The 19466-nt window shown below is 46.7% G+C and overlaps 1 protein-coding gene across 2 annotated transcripts in view; it reads left to right on the top strand.

Moving 5' to 3' along the window:
* ACHE (acetylcholinesterase (Yt blood group)) overlaps positions 1–19466 on the top strand; it is a 329114-nt gene that overhangs the window by 247542 nt on the left and 62106 nt on the right. The window contains exons 1-3 of one of the 2 annotated variants that reach the window (XM_069646522.1): positions 2979–3000; positions 3189–4726; positions 5195–5361. In XM_069646522.1, coding sequence (XP_069502623.1) covers positions 3189–4726; positions 5195–5361 — 1705 coding nt within the window. In that variant the 5' untranslated portion in view covers positions 2979–3000. Of the gene's footprint in view, positions 1–2978; positions 3001–3188; positions 4727–5194; positions 5362–19466 lie in introns of those variants that run through there. The other variant, XM_069646530.1, reaches the window with a different exon arrangement.

The following is a 19466-nucleotide window of genomic DNA, read 5'->3' as shown; positions in this document are numbered from 1 at the left end:
GCTGTCTTCAGCCTGCCAAACAGCTGGCCTCACAGCATGTTCTCAATGGTTGCTCAGTCACTCTGGGTGCTTTTGCTATTACCCATTTTACAGGTTGAGATCAGGTCGTTCACATTTGCTGGGCAACCCTTTGATTGGTATTGCTGGTGTCTATTGTACATGTTAGGATCTGCGCCTTTTACTTTGTTTCTCAGTTGTTAAGGTGAGTTTGCTGATGTACAAAACTGAAAAGTGATAGATGGATAGAAGGTGCTTGCCGTTATGATTAATTCAAAACCTTCCATCGGCCACTCTCTTTAGTTTTTTTGAAAAGCCACCCTATATGGTCTGGTTGCTGCCCAGACGCGGATTCCGCACTTGCTGTGCTTAGACACCCGAGCTACACTTCACAGATGATACCTAATCAGGCCGAAACATATCTCGTGTTGCCTGTGGTCTCGTGCAGAAGGGCTCAGTCCACACTGGACAACCCCTTTTGGATTGGGCCAAGCATGATGTGAGTGTAGTCTTTCTCATTCTGTAATGGCACGGCAAGCTGAGAAACCATGTTTGGAAGTTGGCCCAGAGCAATGCCAGTGGTTCTGAATACAGAAGCTTTCATCCATCGCTTTTCAGTTTTGTAGGAAGCATCAGTCAGCATTTAACCCAGAAAACCATTTTGCTAAAAATAGCATTCTCTCAATAATTAACAAATGGTCACTCCACAGACGGGACACTGTGATACTACTTTACTTTGAAAAATCTACAATCTGTTTTTGTCTGTTCCACGCCGGCCCACAACCTTTCATTTCTTCAATAGTCAATTGGTTGTACCTAACCGGGTGTAGACCTGTGCCCCTCGGTAAGGTAAGAGTGCCACATGTTCCTTTTGCTTTTTTTGTTTTTCCAGCATAGCATTCTCCTGTCAATGATTTCGTTTTCAGGTATGTGAGGTCTGCTTCAACCTCATCAACTCCTAATTATTCCTTGATTTTATTCCTAAATTATGTAGGCCCGATCTAGCCCAACGGATCGCCCACCCCTCCCCGCACCCCGTAACTCTTGAAAGTTTGAAAGTTCTCCAATTACATTTATAAGCACCCAAACCAGGAAAACTGAGGATAGCTATTGGTAAATAAAACCCCCATACTTGTATACTGAATGATAATCCATTCATCTTGAATCATTCTACTGCTAAAACACAGGTAAAATTGGACACCATACAGGTGCAAAGGAGTAATCCCCAGTTCACAATGTATTGGAGGAACAGAAAGGGATTGACATAGTGCCCAGTTTTAATCTCGTCCCCAAAAGTCACACAGTGACCTCTTTGCCCAGCTCTGCTTCATTCAGGCGTGCCAAACTAAAGACCCCAAAACAATACGTCAAACCTGCTTAGTGGCATTGAAAGGGGTTTCATTTTATTATTGCTCCCCATCCCTTGAGCCTGTCACTTAATTCAAATTCGGAGGTATTTATATTCGGACTCATTTTCGAATACTGTATCTCCCAAGCTGAGAGGAAGACTCTTGTTAGCTTTATGGATCTGTGCCTTGATCCTACTAGCCATACGGACACTTACCTCACAGTTGATAAAAGCTGGATGACAAATTAACGCAATTTGGGGGGGTCAGGAAAGGGCTTTTCTTCGTGCCTCAAGTATGGCACCATATCAATCTGAAGATTTGAGGCTAGGACTGGCCCTTACTCGTGGCTTTTAGACATGCCAGTGTTATTTTACAGGTACCCCTCCGCTCTCGCCATTAGTTTCATTTGAGTGTCAGAGTACATAGCCGGGAACAGCCGTAAGAGACCTACACAGATCACGCAACTGGGTCAATTTCATCACAGCCCTTGAAGCTAAAAGTGTATGGCCCAGAATGTGCCTTCAGAAACCAGGTTGTTTTCAAGAAATCATTTTGCCTTTGTTGACCCATAACCCAAACGTCTTAGTTGCATTTGGAAAAAAGCTTGCTTAGCACCACTAGAAGTGCAACTGAGTGATTGTTGTTAGGACTGGATCTTGGCTCTTTTTGTGTCAAAGAGGGGCCAATGTTCTGCCTAAAACAGGGATTTTTAGTGGTTATAGTAATGCCTATTGTATACATCGAAATCAATATGTTCTTGTTTTGCTCGTGAGCGCGTGAGTTATTTTACTTGTGCAAAATGCACCATTATGGATCAACAAAATCTGCTTTTTTCTTCAGCTACTTTGGTTGATTCATTAATGCCAATTGTGCAGAATGTAATCAGTCTGTTATTGTGTGTTTCTTAGTTGCTTGTGTTAGTTTACTGGTGTGTATTGCAGAGTTTTGTGGCCCACGATTACTCCTTTGTTCCTCGGGTGCTTTGACAGTTTTGTGAATGTAAGTCGATATTTTCTTGTTTTCACCTTAGCAGTTTGATGAATTTACTGTATTTGGGTCAGCTCGCTCTCCTTAGTCCATAACTGTTGGGTGGTTTTAGTAATGCCTCTTGTACAGATTGAAGCCATTATGTTCTTGTTTGTTGCTTGGCTTCTTGGGTGATTTGTACAGGTTTGGAGGTTTGGGTTAATGCATTCTTCCTAGTTCAGCAGCTTTCTTGGGTGTTTTACTAATGGCCCTTCTATAGACTGAAGTCAATATGTTCTTGTTTGTTGCTTGGGTGGTTGTACAGGTTTGAGTTGCTTCCTAATTCATCACTTAATTGCATGGTTTGCTGATGCCCATTGTGTAAGTTATAGTCAAGGTGTTCTTGATTGTTCATTGCATGCTTGCTTGGGAAATTTCGCTTGTGCTTTTTGTACAGGCTAGATTCAGAATATCCTCATACATAACTCTGCCTCTGTCATGCCAGTGTGAGTGCTCTTTTCCAGTTCTGCTGCCAAATCATAGCTGGTTTAAGTTGAGAAGTGCCAGTGGGTGTGCCTAATCTAATCTCGTTGCAACATGTGCCTCTCCTTGCTGTTTGTTCCCTCACATTTAATTTCAGTTTACGGTTCGTGCTACAATGCTTTTCTGCCGACTGTGAAACGAAGACGTGAGTGGCTTGAATGTGTTTTTCAGCGTGTGTGTCACACTTGATTCTCTTTCATTCTGTTCTCCCTGTTGTTGTTTGGTTTGCTTCTTTTTGTTGTTTTCCTAGTCCTCTTTCTCCTTCCTTTTCTTCCTGATCTTTTCACTATCTATTTTTCTATTGCTGATGTCCATCCTCATTATTCATTTCAGATGATCCTGAGACGAGCAGCAATGGCGGACTTCGCCGGGGGCTCTTTTCTTCGACATTGGCTCTGTCTGCTAGTCGTCTCCGTCACGCTGGTCTCAGCACAGAGTGAGAGCGAGCTTGTGGTCACCACCAGATCTGGCAGAGTTCGAGGGGCCAGGATTCCAGTTCTGTCTGGTCACCTATCAGTGTTTCTAGGCGTCCCTTTTGCCGAGCCGCCAATTGGTAAGATGAGGTTTCGCAGGCCTGAGCCAAAGAAACCATGGAGTGAGACACTGGATACCACACACTATTCTAACGCTTGCTATCAGTATGTGGACCAGCTATTTCCAGGGTTTTCTGGTGCCGAAATGTGGAATCCTAATAGAGAAATGAATGAAGACTGCCTGTACCTCAATATGTGGGTGCCCTCTCCCAGACCCAAAAACGCCACTGTGCTAGTCTGGATCTATGGTGGTGGCTTCTACAGCGGCACTGCATCTTTAGACGTGTACGATGCAAAGTATCTCAGTTTTGTGGAAAATGTGATTGTTGTGTCGATGAACTACCGTGTCGGACCGTTGGGCTTTCTAGCCCTCCCTGGAAGCACTGAAGCACCTGGGAACGTCGGGCTAGTAGATCAGCAGCTGGCAATGCAGTGGGTCCAAGCCAATATCCAATTCTTTGGCGGTAACCCAAAAGCAATCACCATCTTTGGGGAGAGTGCGGGAGGGGCGTCGGTGGGCATGCACCTTCTTTCTCCCACTAGCAGGTCTTTGTTTACTCGTGCTATCATGCAGAGCGGAACCCCCAATACTCCCTGGGGCACCTTGACTCCGACTGAGAGCCGACGTAGGACAACTCTGCTGGCCAAGCTGGTTGGCTGCAACAGCAACAATGACACTGATCTTGTGAACTGCCTAAGAACCAAGCATCCCCAAGAACTAATTGATGAAGAGTGGTCCGTCCTGCCTCAGCCAAGCGTCTTCCGTTTTGCATTCGTTCCACTGCTGGATGGCGACTTCTTTCCAGACTCCCCCGAGGCCATGCTTAACTTAGGAAATTTCAAAGAGACAGAAGTACTAGTGGGTGTGAACCAAAACGAGGGCGCATACTTTCTAGTTTACGGTGCTCCAGGCTTCAGCAAGGACAATGACAGCCTCATTACCAGAGAAGATTTCTTGGGCGGTATTAAAATGAGCGTCCCCCATGCTAATGACATTGCTACAGAAGCTGTGGTGTTACAGTACACTGACTGGATGGACGAGAACAATGGCCTGAAGAACCGGAAGGCCATGGATGATATTGTTGGTGACCACAACGTCATCTGCCCTGTAGTGCAGATGGCATCAAAATATGCGGAGCATGGCAACAAAGTATACACCTATTTGTTTGACCACCGTGCTTCCAACCTAATGTGGCCCAAGTGGATGGGCGTGATCCACGGCTACGAGATTGAGTTTGTGTTTGGGTTGCCACTGGACAGGACGCTCAACTACACAAAAGACGAGGAGAAGCTGAGCCGGAAAATGATGCGCTACTGGTCAAATTTTGCCAGATATGGGTAAGAATGTGGTGACTGCTTCTGTGGGAGAATGTGACCTGAGTAGTTTCAGGTTAGGCGGGATCGCTGTAGTGAATAATCCAGCTGAGATATCGTTGGGTGCAGGAGGGAACATAATTGCGTGTGAATGGTGGTGAGGGATATGGACCTGTCCTTTGTAGACTGATGTTTTGATGGGCTTTGCATAGATTTGACAGCTCTACTCACTGGAAGCAGGGCAGGTGGCATGATGGCGATGAATGGTACTAGTGGCACTCCAAGAAACAGAGGACAAATTAGTTGATGGTGGCACATGGCTCCTTGAGACAGAGAGGCAATGTGGGAGTTGGTGTTAAGATGGAAGGGGGTACACTGAAGGGGAGAGGTTTCTGAGTGAAAGTAAAGCTTCTGTTAGTGAGTTTAATAGCAGTGGTGGGATTCCATGTGTGTTGGGTACATTTGTCTAGACATTTGTTTGTCTTCCTACAGGGACCCCAATGGTGCACCAGAGCAAGAGAAGAGGTGGCCCTTGTACACCCTGAGCGATCAGAGTTACATCGCACTCAACACTGAGCCTTTCCAAATCCACAATGGACTGCGTGTTCAAATGTGTACCTTCTGGAACCGATTCCTGCCCAAACTCCTGAATATTACAGGTAATCGCGGCCCGGAGCCTCATGCAAGCCCCCCCCCACCCCTTACACCTCATCATCCCATCGCTTGTGCACGAACCACCCTATCAGCATCAGCACCATTGCATCTCATCCCACTGTGACATGGAGAAGAGCGGTAAATGGCACGGCTGGAAGGCAAAGCAGCAAGGGGCGCAGAATTCAGCTGACAGGGAGTCCGGGAGGACTATAGGCGATGGGCCAGGGGAATCAAAGCGAAATAAAAAAGCAGTGGCAGGCTATTCGTTTAGGAGGGGGAGGCAAGAGGGAGTACAAGAGAAAACACTGCAATAAGAGAGGCCAGAGAACCCCAGAGGGTGTGTAGACTGTATGTTGACAGAAACCGTAGTGAGCCAAGTAGGTAGTGCAGAACAGACGAGTGTGGGACAAAGTAGTGTGGGGCTGAGAACTGCAGACGATAGAACTGCAGGAAGGTGAAGTGCAGCATAGATGTGTGCAGCATAAAGGCGTGCAGGACAGGGAACAGCAGAAGAGAGAAGTACAGCATAGAGAAGTGCAGCATAGAGATGCACAGCATAGAGGCGTGCAGGGCAGGGAACTGTAGAAGAGGGAAGTATAGCATAGGGAAGTGCAGCATAGAGGTGTGCAGGATACAGTAGTGCAGGCGAGAGGTGTTCAGGATGGTGTATTGTAGAAGCGTGAATAACCGCATAAGGAAGTGCATTATAGCGATGTGCAGGATAGAGGATCGCAAAACAGAGGAGTGTGGGGACTGAGAAGACCATGGGAGAGATTTGGAGCATAACGAAGGGCAGAATAGATGTATGCAGGTTCGGGAGTGCAGGGCAGGGAACTGCAGAGCAGGAGAGACAGGCCAGCACAAACAATTTCCGCATAAGGAAGTGCAGACTAGAGGTGTGCAGTATAGTGCAGTGCAGAACCGATGTGTGTGGGGCTAAGGATTGCAGGAGTGGGAACTGTAAAGCAGGAAGAAGTGCAGAATAGAGGTCTGAATGAGAGTAAAGTGCAGGGCAGTGAACTATAGTTGGAGATAATTGTTGCATAGTGCAGTACACAACAGAGAATGGCAGGATAGAGCTATCGGAGGCTAGAGCGGTGCCGCATAGAACAGGTGCAGTGCGCAACAGGGACGTGCAGGATTCGTAAGTGAAAGACACTTTGAAGCAGGAAACATGAGTGGAAGGTAGTACTGTGCCGGTTAGGGTCATGCAGCGTAGAGAAGTGCAGGTTACAGCAATGTAGACTAGAAGAGCGTGGGACTAGGCAGTACATGATAGTGCAGTGCTGCACAGAGGAGTATTGGTTCCAAGGAATTCATGATAGAGGATTTCAGAGGAGTGCATGATGGAGTAATGTAATGTCCAAGGAAGTTAAAGGTTGAGGAGTGCTGGACAGAGTAAAGCAGGATAAGTGAGTGGAAGTAACGCGCAGGATAGATAAATGCAGCCTTGGAAAATACAGGTTGCAGCAATGTAGACTAGATGAGTGGGCAGCAAGCAGTGCAGGATAGAGGAGTACATGGCCAGACGAATGCATGATAGACGAGCTCCCTTGCCATCTACCTCCTTGGCTCCCATGCCAACCCCTCCCTTCACTACTCTGGCTCCCCTGCCAGCTTTGGCTCTCCTGGCTCCCTTGTCTCCCTCTTCCTCTAGCTCTCTGGCTCCCTTGTCAGATGCCTCTCTCCTGGCTACCTTGCCTCCCTTGGTCGCCACCTCTCTGGCCCCTTTGCCATCCACTTCTTTCTTGGTTCTTCTGCCACCTCCTCTCTCTACCTTCCAGTATCTTCTGTCCCTTCTGAGGGGACCCCTGTCTGCTGTACCTCACCCTGGAAGTCTTTCAAAAGTGACAACCTGCTCCACGGTGCTACTCTAATCTGTCGTTCTGCTTTCAAACACTTCTCTGACATCTACCACCTCCTTGAACTGCTTGATCTAGATGTTCTCGCTCTTTATGAGACATGGCTCAACGCCAGCTCTCACAAGTTTTAACACTCTTTCCCTGTGGGCTACAAGATCCTCTCCGAGCCCAGGCCCAACAGGTCCCCAGGCGTAGATGCCCTGATCTTTCCTGAGTGGATTCCTGTCTCCATAATTGCCACCCAAGCCTACTCCTCCTTTGAATGCCTGGTCTGCAGGATCTCCGTTTCCCCTGGCTCCTCTCTGACCCTGGTTACCTTCTACAGGCCATCCTCCTCTCTGAATGGGCTGGCCTCACTACTTCTCTCCTCGACCTCCCAGCTTCTCTTCCTTGTCAACATCCACCTAGACTCTCCTGGCTCCTCAGGACTTTTCCGCAACCTCTGCGACTCTCTCTTCCTTTCCATTCTACCCTCTGGTCCGACCCACTCTGCCGGACACATCTTGGACTCTCACTGCTCTTCTCTCCTGGACTGACCACTTTCTTCCCCCTTCTCACTTGAAGCTTCCTGTTCCCCAGGCAATGGCCCACCCAGCACTGCCATCTTCCTTCACGGTCATCCGACCCATGAAGAGAGTGTAAGTGGCAGACTTTGCATCCACCTACTCTCCTCCAACTACTCCTGTGGCTGACTCCCATCCTGGCACAGTCCTTTCCTACCTTCACCTTTCCATCTCTAACACTCTTGACATCCTTGCCCCTGTCATGAGGATCTGTCTGAAACCAGCCAAAAACTGCAATTTCTGGTACGACTCCGACCTGGCCGCCCTGAAACGCAAGTGCAGAGCAGCTGAAAGGAAATGCAGAGCTTCTGATTCACTCTCTGACAAACTGGCCTGCCGCCTACTCCAAAGGCAATATAGACTCTCCATCCTCTCTAAATAAAGTCTGCATTCAAGTCCACATCTCTGTGGCATCTAACACAGCCAAACATTTTAAAATCTGCAAGGAGCTGGCCAATCCTACTGCAGTATCGTCCTCTACCACACCAACCTGGGCCCTCTGCTGGGCCCTGCCCTCTCATTTCACCACAAAAACTCGGGGCATCCTGTACTCACTCTTATCTGCTCCCCTCCCTCACTCTACCCCTCTCAGGCCTTCCTTGACTGTCCCTTCTCCCCCCCTTTCCTGTCATACCTGATGAGGTTTCCAGACAAGACCAGTCTATGAAAGTCTTATCCAAACAGGTGTCTCCCTGCCCTGCCAGAAACATTGAGGACAACGACTCTCTCGCTCCTGCCTTGACCAATCTCTGCAACCACTCCTTTGCCACTGAAGGTTTGCCCTCTCCTCTCAAGCACTCCCGTATGCACCCCCTGCTCAAAATGCCTTCTGCCAACCCCTCCATCCCAGAAAACGATTTCCCGATTTCTGTCACTCCTTTCCTGGGCAAACACCCGGAGAAATTGGCTATCTCCCAGCTAAACCTCCACACTGAATCTGTTGGTTGTCTCTATGACCATCAGTCTGGCTTCAGAGCAGCCAGAGGCATGGAAACCGCTCTCCTGTACACCTGTGAAGATTTTCTCCCTAACCTTGACTCTAACTCTCCTTCTGTCCTCATCCCCCTCAACCTTTATTCTGCTTTTGACACAGTGAACCACAACATCCTGATCACACCTCTCCGAGATGCTCTGGGCATCAAGGATCAGGCTCTGGCTTGCTTTCCTTTTTCCTCTTGGACCGACCTTTCCAGGTTAAATTTGAACTTGGGTCCTTCCTCTCCTCCATCACACTCTCAATCTGTGGTACTCCCCTGGGATCTATCCTCTCACCCTGGTTTTTCAATGTACATCTGGCCCCATTGGCCCGCCTGATCTCTACCTTTTCCTCTAACTTTCAGTGTTATGTGGATGACACTCATCTCTCTTTCACGCTACCCTCAGCCTCGTCCTCGCTTATCCCGCACTGTCTTTTTCTGCTATTCAGGCAGGGTGCACCTCTAATGATCTCTGCTTTAATGGCGGCAAGACGGAGATCCTTGTCATTGGGACTCTTTTTCCCCTTTCACTATAGCCTGCCTCCCTTGGCTCTGTCGCTTTACCTCTTGTGAGGCAAATAACCACGGGGTCATCTTTTAGTAGAGTGGTTTGTAAGAAAAGGATGAATTTTCCATATGTCTAAGAGGTTGAGACAAGAGGAAGTGTTAGTGAGGAATTGTTGCAGTCAGAGGTCCCTATCAAAGAGGACCCCAAGATTGCAAGCCTTGGTTGCTGGTTCAAAAAGGTCAGGTGGGAAGGAGATGGGAGAGGGAATGTAGGGGTGGCAGTGGAAGCTAGCATAAAGATAGCTTCCATTTTTGAAGATTCAGCATGAGCCATCCACCCACTAATGAATTTCAGTGAGAAAATTCATAATCTGTTCTGAGATGGCTGGGGGAGCGCGGGGGCGGGGGCTGACGGAGGAAGTAATTGCGTGTCCTCAGCAAAAGGTGATAATGAAAGCCAAATGATGAAATAATTCTTCCTAGGACAGAGGAAGAGAGAGTGAATAGCAGAGGTTCCAATGACTGACCCTTGGGTGACGCCAACAGGGAGAGGGTGCAGTCCAGGTTTTGCATAATCCAGGGGATTTTAAATAGATTGACCTTCCAGATAAAAGGCGATCTAGGCAAGAGTACATTTTTAAAACCCAAGGCCTTCGAGAGCGAGCAGAGAGGAGTGGTTGACGGAGTCAAAAGCAGCCGAGAGGTCCAAAAGGAGAGAGTTTGAAGGGGTGAGCATCCGTGAAAGTTGGGAACATGTATGAGTGCAGTCTTGGTGTGTTACTATGCAAGCCAGATGGAAGTGGATATCCAAGGCTATTATCCTAAAGGCACTTCATGATAAAGTTAAGGACCGCCCACTCAAGGACTATTGAATAATGGGGAAGGAGGGAAAATGGGCAATACTTTTCTGGGCTGGGATGTTTGGGTCGGTGGAGGGTTTTTTCAAATCTGCAACTGCCCCACTCCTATTGAAGGAGGCAGGGAATAGTTGATTAGAGAGAAAGAGAGGTTAAAGAGCTCAGGGAGATAAGGGCAAGTGATTGAGACTAAGGGCCTCATTACAAGGTTCCCGGTCTGGAAACAAATGCTGGAATTAAATGCTGGTAATACGGGCACCAGCATTTTTTCTGGACCAAGGAGAAACAGGTTTACTGATAGGGCCAGTGAAATACCAGCAGGCCTGACCTGCCGGGAGTTCAGGCCCCTACCAGCAAATCATTTCCAGAATAGTAATTCCGGCAATCCTATCCCATGGGGTCCTCCATGGAATGGGAACTTACTGGTGTCTCCCCCGCCCGTAATATACCGGTAATACCGGGATATTGGTCGGCGGAGACGGTAAGGTAGTTTCGCCATATCCCGCCGGTAATTCCGGCGGGATACCAGTGAAACTATAATGATGGTCTAAATCTTTGACCATCTGAGGAGCAAAAGGTTTGATGGGAGTGCAAGGTGTGTTGGTGTAGTGAAGGATGGGTTCTATTCTAATAGGAGTGGTAGGGGAAAAGTAGTCTCTAGTACAAGAAGCAGCAGGGAGAGATTATGGGCAGAAACAGGGCTTAGGAGGGAGAGAGAGGAGGGCTGTGAGTGTCACAAACGTTAGAGGAAAAGTAGTGAACAAAGTAATTATCTGAAAGGGAGGAGGCAATGGATATTGGCTTGGGAGGTGTGAACAAAGCCTGGAGGTCTGATGAACGTTTACGGGCGGATTGCAAAGTAAGGAGTTCAGTGTTGTGAAGAGGATTTGTAGTCCAGTGTAGCAGTGAGGACAGCAAGATAATTGTGTAAGCTAGGTGCAAGGTTGGGGTCCATGGTTTGCACCAGCGTCGGAGGCCACGGCGCATGTTTGATTTGAGGGTCTGAATTTCAGAGCTGATCCAAGGCTGAGGAATAGGACAGGGCACTGAATTTCAGAGCTGATCCAAGGCTGAGGAATAGGACAGGGCAATGATAGCAATGATTTGGAAAAGTAAAGGCCAGGCCTGGTAAAGTGGTGTCCTGGTGACATGGAGTTAGTTATCCTGTCACCCAACATCTAGGTTTGTCTTGTGTTTCCACGGACTTCTTTGCTTTTTACAGCCTGAACCTGCTATAGTTACATGGTTTGCATGCTCCTGCCATCTACTGGTGAGATCCGGAATAAGTCAAAAGGTTTGAAAGAAAACTCCATGGGGTTCGAGCAGAAGGCAAGTCGGTGACATGACTTCTGTAATTGGACAATGCGAGTAAATTCGCTAGGACTCAAACCTGTGAAGATGAAGACAGACACATGACCCTCCCTGCAGTGGATGCATTAGCCATAGACCCATCTACAAACTAATCTCATTAGTATGTTCTTTTCTAAGTGTTTCATACTGTCCCCTCACAACAGCATTGCAAGTCCAGGGCCAGCAGGTAAAGAGGTTTCAGGGCTTGTGGGAGCCCATATTAACATGTTTGGCCCCCCTTGCCTAAAGCTTGAAAATGCAGGTCCTCACAGGATGCTTGGGTTATAATGGCCAAATAAAGGAGTACAGGTCGGGTTTTAATAGTTGCACATTATCACATAGAAGGCTAACTAGTCCATGTGTGTCAGTAAGGTGGTAATGTAGTCTACTTCAGAGTAAAAGAGCAATGGTATGACCGCTGCAGGAGGGGTGTCACAGCCTGAAGGCTCTGTCAAGGCAGCCTGATAAATACATGCTGCAAAGCTCATATTTAATGTTCTGAAGTAACAAAGTATTTTGTTTTTTCATAAAACTGCTAGCATGCAGGTAGCTGCTCACAGCCCACCCTCAAAGCCCGAAGCCCATTTTATCAGAAAAGATTGAAAGGCCCTGGCACCGTCCATGTGTGAGTGCTTGGAAAACTGAGGATTGTGGCTGTCAGATCCAATGTGAAATGTTCAAGTGCATATGCAGAGATCTTGGTCTACCCGTGTATTCAGGCTAGGAATTGTCAGATATTGGTGTCTAAGGGACGTTCAGAGCTGTATTTTCGAAACAACGACTTCAAACCCAGGAGGACGCTGTGCACTAGTGCTAAGAGAAAAGGATGGTGACAGTTGCGTTTAGTAGGGATAGGCTGGGTAACAGTTGTTCCGTTGCACGGTGCGCCAGAACATAGCCGTAAAGAAAGTGCCTTTTAAACCTTGTCCACTTTTTTGTTATATAGCTGTCAAGACTGCTGATCACAATGTGTCTGTCCACCCTTTGCTGTCAGACGTCACTGAACAGTCTTGTCGTACTTGGGGTTAAGCTCCCGAAGACGAAGCGAATGCAGAGAGCAGAACTGTTGCAAAGGACAATGTCTTATGTCCTGAATATGAGTTTGGCGGTATCACGGCCAAACTCATTTACCACTACCACATGTAGTAAATTTCGGGTGGCTGGAAAGGTCTGCATGAGTCCAAGTTATGCCCACCTTTCTGTTAGTCCCCATTTCGGAGACCCATTGCACTCCATGGGATCCAGTATTTTCAGTACGTGCATGCAGTAATACTTTTTTTGTAGATGTAATTGCCTCCAAATACAAGCTGGCTTTTAGTAATAATTTGCGGATGTTTTACCACAACCTTCTAATCTGTCCCGAATGTTTCCTCTAGTGAGGATCGGTGGAAGGGAGGGACTTTGCAGAAGGAGTTGCTACAAAATAACCTGTTCTGGAATCTTCCCAGGAAGAGGATCCAGGCATGTGACTCTGGAATTCGGACAGTGAAGTCCGGACCGTCTTCTGTGACACTGTGGAAAGGTTTCGCCCATGGTGAAGGTCACTCTTCTAGATAAAGGGTCTCTGCACGCTACCCAAGCCAAACGTTTAATATCGTTTGCACAGGAACATCTCTATGTTCGTGCCTTCCTCAAGACTGGTTACACCTTCACTCTTAGTCTTCCAGTTGAGGGCAAAAGTGATGCGCAGCCACCAGCGTCAACGGCATGCTTTTTTCTTTTCCTCTTAAGGTTTCAGGGCTGAGAAATATACCTGTGCTGGCAACACTCTGCAGAACAACAGGACGTTTGGCAGCTACTACCTTGTGGCAGAAAAAGCCTTGACTTCAGTATATCCGCAGGAGCTAATCCATATGTAAGCAGGTGATCTGCATTGCACTGCAATGCAGCGGGATCTGGCTACGGGATGTCCCGTTAATGCTCTATGCATAGGCTAACCCAAGCTGTGCTAGATGCTATTCCAAGGGCTTGCACCTCCTAGGCCACTGCTGCCAGATGATATCATGGTGAGCAATTTTGCACGGTTGTGTTATGTTACAAAGTTTTTATGTTGTGCCAAATCATCACCATAGTGGTTTCTGATTGCCTACGCTTCTCTGCAAGTTGGCGTATTGAGCAGCCGTCTGGACTATCCACTCCTTGGTCTGCAGAGGAAAAGGAGGAGAGGGAAGAGAAGTGGAAGGGGAAAAATGTTGCACATCCCAAAGACAGAGGGAGGGAACGAAATATTTTTTTGATAGTGTGTATGCATGTAGATCCAGTTACTGACGATCATAAATCAGGATTCCTGAAAAAAGGTATAGTCTAAGATGTTTGGAATCAAAGGGACTATCTACATGCGGCAGTTTCAAAGATCAATACTGCGTTAACACAGAGTTTGGCTGTGTGATCGGTTTAAGATGTACACAAGCAGACCCTTGAAGTGTGGTGGCTTTTTGACCCGGGAATACCTTTGCATTGGTCCCATTGGTCAAAGACATGATTAGTAATTGTGGAATTGGAAGTCCAGGGCCGAGTGTGGGACAGTCAAATAATGGACTATGGGAAAGGTGAGTGTAGGTGGAGAACAATCCTTTGGGGCGAACTGGTGTGGACGGACAAATTCCAGTATTTGTTGAAACAATGGCACCCTTCGAAGTGAGACCTTATTGTGATCAGAGTGAGCCAGCCATCCTACCATAGAGAATTCGACTGAGTGTAGAAATCGGAATGTCAGTGAAATGCCCCATTTTCAACTGAGGCTGATGTATTGCCATATTTAATTGCAATGCAAACTCAAACACCACATGCCAAGTGACCACCGGGATGGGACCCAGATCAACTCATAAACACAAATGCAATGCTCTTAAAGGGCGGGCAGAAACACCCTGCTGAACTAAATCAGCTAATGCCCATATGCAGAGTAGATTCCTAATGGAATAAATGAGTTTGCTATGTCTGCAACTGCTTCATCATTGCTAATTCTTGACAATGTCAATGAGCAGGCAAAGGCCATGATCCTTGGATAGTACGGCAGCAGCCAAGTCTGCATATAAATACAGTTCTTTAAGACCTACCTTAGGAGGAGACCCCATCCAAACTGCAAGAATTGTATGGTCGTCCTACTCAAACTTGGCTATATTTTCTTCTCTATCGAGAAAATATCTTCTGCTGATTAAGACTACCAAACAACTGTTTTTCACAAACAGTATAGCAGATGCTATTAATCAGTCTAAGGAGCTCTTTTCAGTTGTAAAATCCTTTTCTTCTACGTACGCTTTCTCCCAACTGCCCCACCATCCCAGTCCCATTGTGAGGCATTGGCAGACTTTTTTCATTCAAAAATCACTAACATTCGTGATAATATTGAATTCTCTCAGTCTGTGACTCGAGTGATTGACATCAGCCCTCCAGCCATGGTTAGCTGGGACACTTTTACGATGTTCACTGACGAGACTGTCCTATCTGCCATTTCACGTATTAAATCGGCAGCTCGATTGGACCCCATTCCCCTATCTGTTTTGCAGGATCTCTTGCCCAAGATTATTCCTCTAGTTACCCAGGGGGGGAACCTCTTTTGCAGCCGTGGGTTCATCCAAGTTGAGTTAATGCAAGCCACTGTAGTCCCTCTACTTAAAAAGCTATCTTGGACGCCTCAATCTTGTCTAATTTCCGTCCTATCTCTCGACTTCAATTTTTTATGAAGCTTCTTGAGGCACTGATCTCCCCCTTCTTTTCTCATTCTTGGAGTCGTCTGCAATTCTCTACCCTTTTCAGTCTGGCTTTCGGGTGGTAAGGGGAACAGGGAGTGTTTTAGTCTCTGTTATGGATGGCCCCATCAGGCTGGCTGATAGTGGAGGAGTGGGAGCCCTGATTTTATTTGACCTGTCAGCGGCTTTCGATTCCGCCGACCACCCCCTTCTCATCTCTAGGCTGGCGGCTTTAGGGATAGCGGGCCTTGTGGTGGCCTGGTTCACCTCCTTTCTGACTGGTCTAGGCCAGTCTGTTTCTCTTCAGCCTTTCCTGTCCACTGTTCACTCTTTGTTTTGTGGGGTGCTCCTTGTCCCAATGTTATTTAACATCTATATTTGTTTCCTGATTGCCCTTATTCGCTCCCACGGCTTTAGGTGCTATTCTTATGCCGACGACACGCAAATCCTGGTTCGTTTAGATCTTGACGAGGATGGTGTGTCGTCTCGCCTGTAGGATTTGCCTTTTGGCTGTTGGGGATTGGATGGGAAACAGCATGCTCAAATTAAATGGGGACACGACGGAGGTCCTGATGGTGGGATCTTCGGGCCGTGTCCGAATCTTGGTCCTCTTCTTTCTGGCCTGCTTCTCTGGGTGCTCTTCCCATTCCGGTTACAGTGATGAAGCACCTGGGGTTTACCTGTCTACATCACTTTCTATGGCGGCACAGGTTAGCGCAGTATGCCAGTCTGGTCATTTCTTGTTATGGGTTCTCCGTAAAGTCCTCTCGTTTCTTCCTGCCCGATTGCACCCGCCGGTAGTGGCTGCATTGGCATCAAGAAGGATAGATTATTGTAATGCCCACTTTTTGGTCCAGCCGGCTGGCTTGATTCGCCGTCTGCAACTATTTCAGAGTCTAGCCGCTCGAGTTGCCACTGGTACCCCTATGGCGCCCACATCAGTCCGGAATTGCGTCATACGCACTGTTTCCAGTCCAGCAGTGGATAACATTTAAATCTTTGTGTATTGTTTACTGGGCAGTCTATCAGGTTGGACTGGAGTTTAGAATTAATCTTAACCTCTGGCATTGCTCCGGGCAACCCTCCAGACCATCATTCTTCACCTACCAAACTATTACAAGAGGGGAAAGTCCATATGTAAATCAGGATTGGCACCACGCCAAAAGGGGCAGTTCAGCCAGAACTGTTTGGTCACATCCCTTCCACACGAGACGACAAGCATCGGCAGACGTGTTTTGGCGTCGTTGGGCCTCATCAGTGAGGAGTAGTTTGGGTCTCTAAGCCCAGCAGGAACAGGACCCACATCTGGGCATAACTATCCCACCCGGAGTAACTACAGCAAAACAAAAGAGGTGATGCATAGAAGGTCTAGAATTCATGTTGACCACTTATTGCAAAATAATTCTACATCATCAGGGTTATATGGGTGCCTGACCATGTCGCTTGTCAAACTGACACAGGCATTCCACCACACAAACATGTTGTCAGGAATCCCTCAAGCCAGTCCAGAAACATAACCCACATCTTTTTTTCCATTGGAAATTGCATTTTGACAGACGTACAACAGAACCTATAAGGCATATCAGAGCGTCACATATAGAAGCAACATAAATAGAAAGGACGCAAAGCGGATTAGCTACAGAGGGCAACAAAATGTGCCACTCATTGCGGGAGGCAAACAGATTACTAATGATCCTTTAACATCATGGCTCACTTCTTCCACATAGGTCGCCAAATTTAGACCAGATTCCATGGAAACTCTTATCCTCCCTGGCTCATACGGCATTCCTCCCTCCCCAGAGCGTATGCCTCACAAACAAAGGCAAGCACGGTTAGGCATTTAGGGGATTCCCAGCATTCTTAAAATGAGTTACTTTGCCAGCATCCCCATGACTCCTCCATGTCTGAAATATCCCATTTAATGGAAACATGCTGGCTTGGGTGCCTCTTGAAGAAGCCTTGCAGGTGATTTGCTTTATGCATTATTTAGTGCTCAGTAGTCTAATCCTCAAAGGTAGGATTTAGACTGAGGCTGATACAGCCAACACTTTTGCAGCTATACGGATGTGAATCATAGGGTGTGAGCCACTGCAGAGCTTGAGACAGTAGAGCCTCCTACCTCTGAACATCAGGCCCTCCACCCCTTCACGTCTGCATTTCAGGAAGGAGCTCAAGACCCTTCTCCTAAGGGAATGGCTCCTCCTTCACACCTAGTTCTACATGCCTTTCACTCCCAACTTAACAGGAGACTGGCTGATCTGCTTCCTCTTGTTTCCTCCTCTGGTTGCTTGTAGATCTCTTGATGCTAAATTGCCCACCCTCCCTCTCTACAATGGTTAGCTCCCTACTCCCTTATACTGATGCCTTGCAATCTCCTTCTCTTTGTGTGTACTTCCGCCTGTGACTCCTAAAGTGTTCTGTTCCCTCACAAAGTTAGGTCTCAGCTCAATAAATGGCATAATGATGGTAACAATAAAAGTCTCACTCTGACCAGATGCTCCTAACAAATTTGCTTGCAGTCCGCTCCCCATTGCTTACCAAGACAACAATAGCAGGGCTCGCATGGCGGACAGGGATCCAGTTCATACATGAGAGATACTGTAACTGGGAGAATGTCTAGTAATGTAAATAGTACAAAGCCGCCCAACTGCGACATACTGAGGTCAAGGGTGATCGCTATCTTTTCCGGGTCAATGGACAAAAAGTGCTAGAGGTGTACAGATTCTAGGCACAGCATAGGGGAGCACTAAATCCAGAAAGCTCTCGTTTAGGAAAGAGGTCAGTCATTTTGTTTAACCAAACATTCAGTCAAATACATATGACAAAAGGACACCCCTACTTTCATGCGTCACTGGACCATAAGCAAGCAGAATACTCTTCCTCTTATGCCCCAAGTTCCCTCAGCACTTCATCAATATTCCAACCACATAATAGTGTCTTTGGTCGTCAGCACCCTCTGAGAACACCAAAAATCTAGGGAACGATTTGTGCGGTCCATCTATACCATCTGCGATGTGCCGAGGTAGTTCAATGAAGCGAGTGTGAAGTAGCATGTTGTAAAATCTGGAAATAAATACATCAAATATCCGGCACCTTAATTCTAGGGGATGATGAACTCCTGGAGGATTTATGCATTTCATAAATGAAATGGTTATTTAGAGGGGCTTCTATTGCCAAAAAGTTGATATTGAGAGGTTGGAAATCGAGGTTGTCAACAGTGGTGGAGGCTTGGACAGATAAGATGATGAAGCTGGCAGATATGGAAAGAGTAATTTTTTGTCGGGATAATAAGTTATCAATATTTGAAAAGATTTTGGGAAAATTCCTGGATATGTATTAGCTATGATAACTTTGGTGATTAAAACTGGGGAGGGGGTGTTTGTACAGATAATTGATTTAGGAAGGTTAGGCTGGAGATATATTTTGAATTTTGGTGGGGATTCATTTATGTTGTTTACTTATGCTTAAATTGGATTTAGGATATAGTAATTAAAAAGAATTTAATACAAGATCGCAGGGTGGGGAGGGGGATTGGAGGATTGTTGGAAATTAACTTGATGTGTGCTGATGAAAATAAAGAATTCAATATCAGCGAGAAAAAAAAGAAAAAGAAAATCCTGCAAAAAGCAAGGTGCACGACAGCAAAGAACTATCACTGGCAGAAAACCAACCAGGAGAGGAAATCCAGCTATTGTGAGATGCAACGCCATTATAGCACTGGGAAAGTCATAGGAAAGAACTAACACTGCCAGAAGACTTGTCAGGAGAAGACCAGCTATCAGGAAAAGTACAACCACTATAGTACTGGCCAATTCATCAGACTGAATGACCGCTGGCAGAAATCCTACCACGAGAAGAAAAGAAAGTTAGTAAATTGAAGTTGCAGTCTTGAGCATGGCCACTTACGGATACCTCACTAACAAGTGATAGCCAACACAATTATGGTGTGGGGTACTTTGGAAGTAGACCTGTGCAAAGCAAGCAAAAGTAACACCTTTTAAAATGTTGCTTCGAGGTACCTGCCAGGAGCGTCTCTGTGGAATACATATTTGATTAACTGGTCAAGAACATCTGTGTCCCTTTTGCACTCTTCCCCTTATGTTTCAACATGTCGTGTTCTCATGAACCTGGTTACTTGACTCCTAAATGAGAAGGCGGCTCTGGCTCTGTGGCCTCATGGAAATGCCACTGAATTAGTTTGTTTTTTTATTAATTTATAAAGCGCACCAAACCCTTAGGTATCTGGGCGCATTACAAGTAAGTTTCAAGTTTCAGTTGCAGTCATTGTATACAGACATCAGATCT

Source organism: Ambystoma mexicanum, chromosome 1p (assembly GCF_040938575.1).
Source record: "Ambystoma mexicanum isolate Mex_15411 chromosome 1p, UKY_AmexF1_1, whole genome shotgun sequence".
Classification (NCBI taxonomy): Eukaryota; Metazoa; Chordata; class Amphibia; order Caudata; family Ambystomatidae; genus Ambystoma; species Ambystoma mexicanum.
The sequence above is the reverse complement of the archived record's forward strand: the minus strand, read 5'-3'. Positions and strand labels throughout refer to the sequence as shown.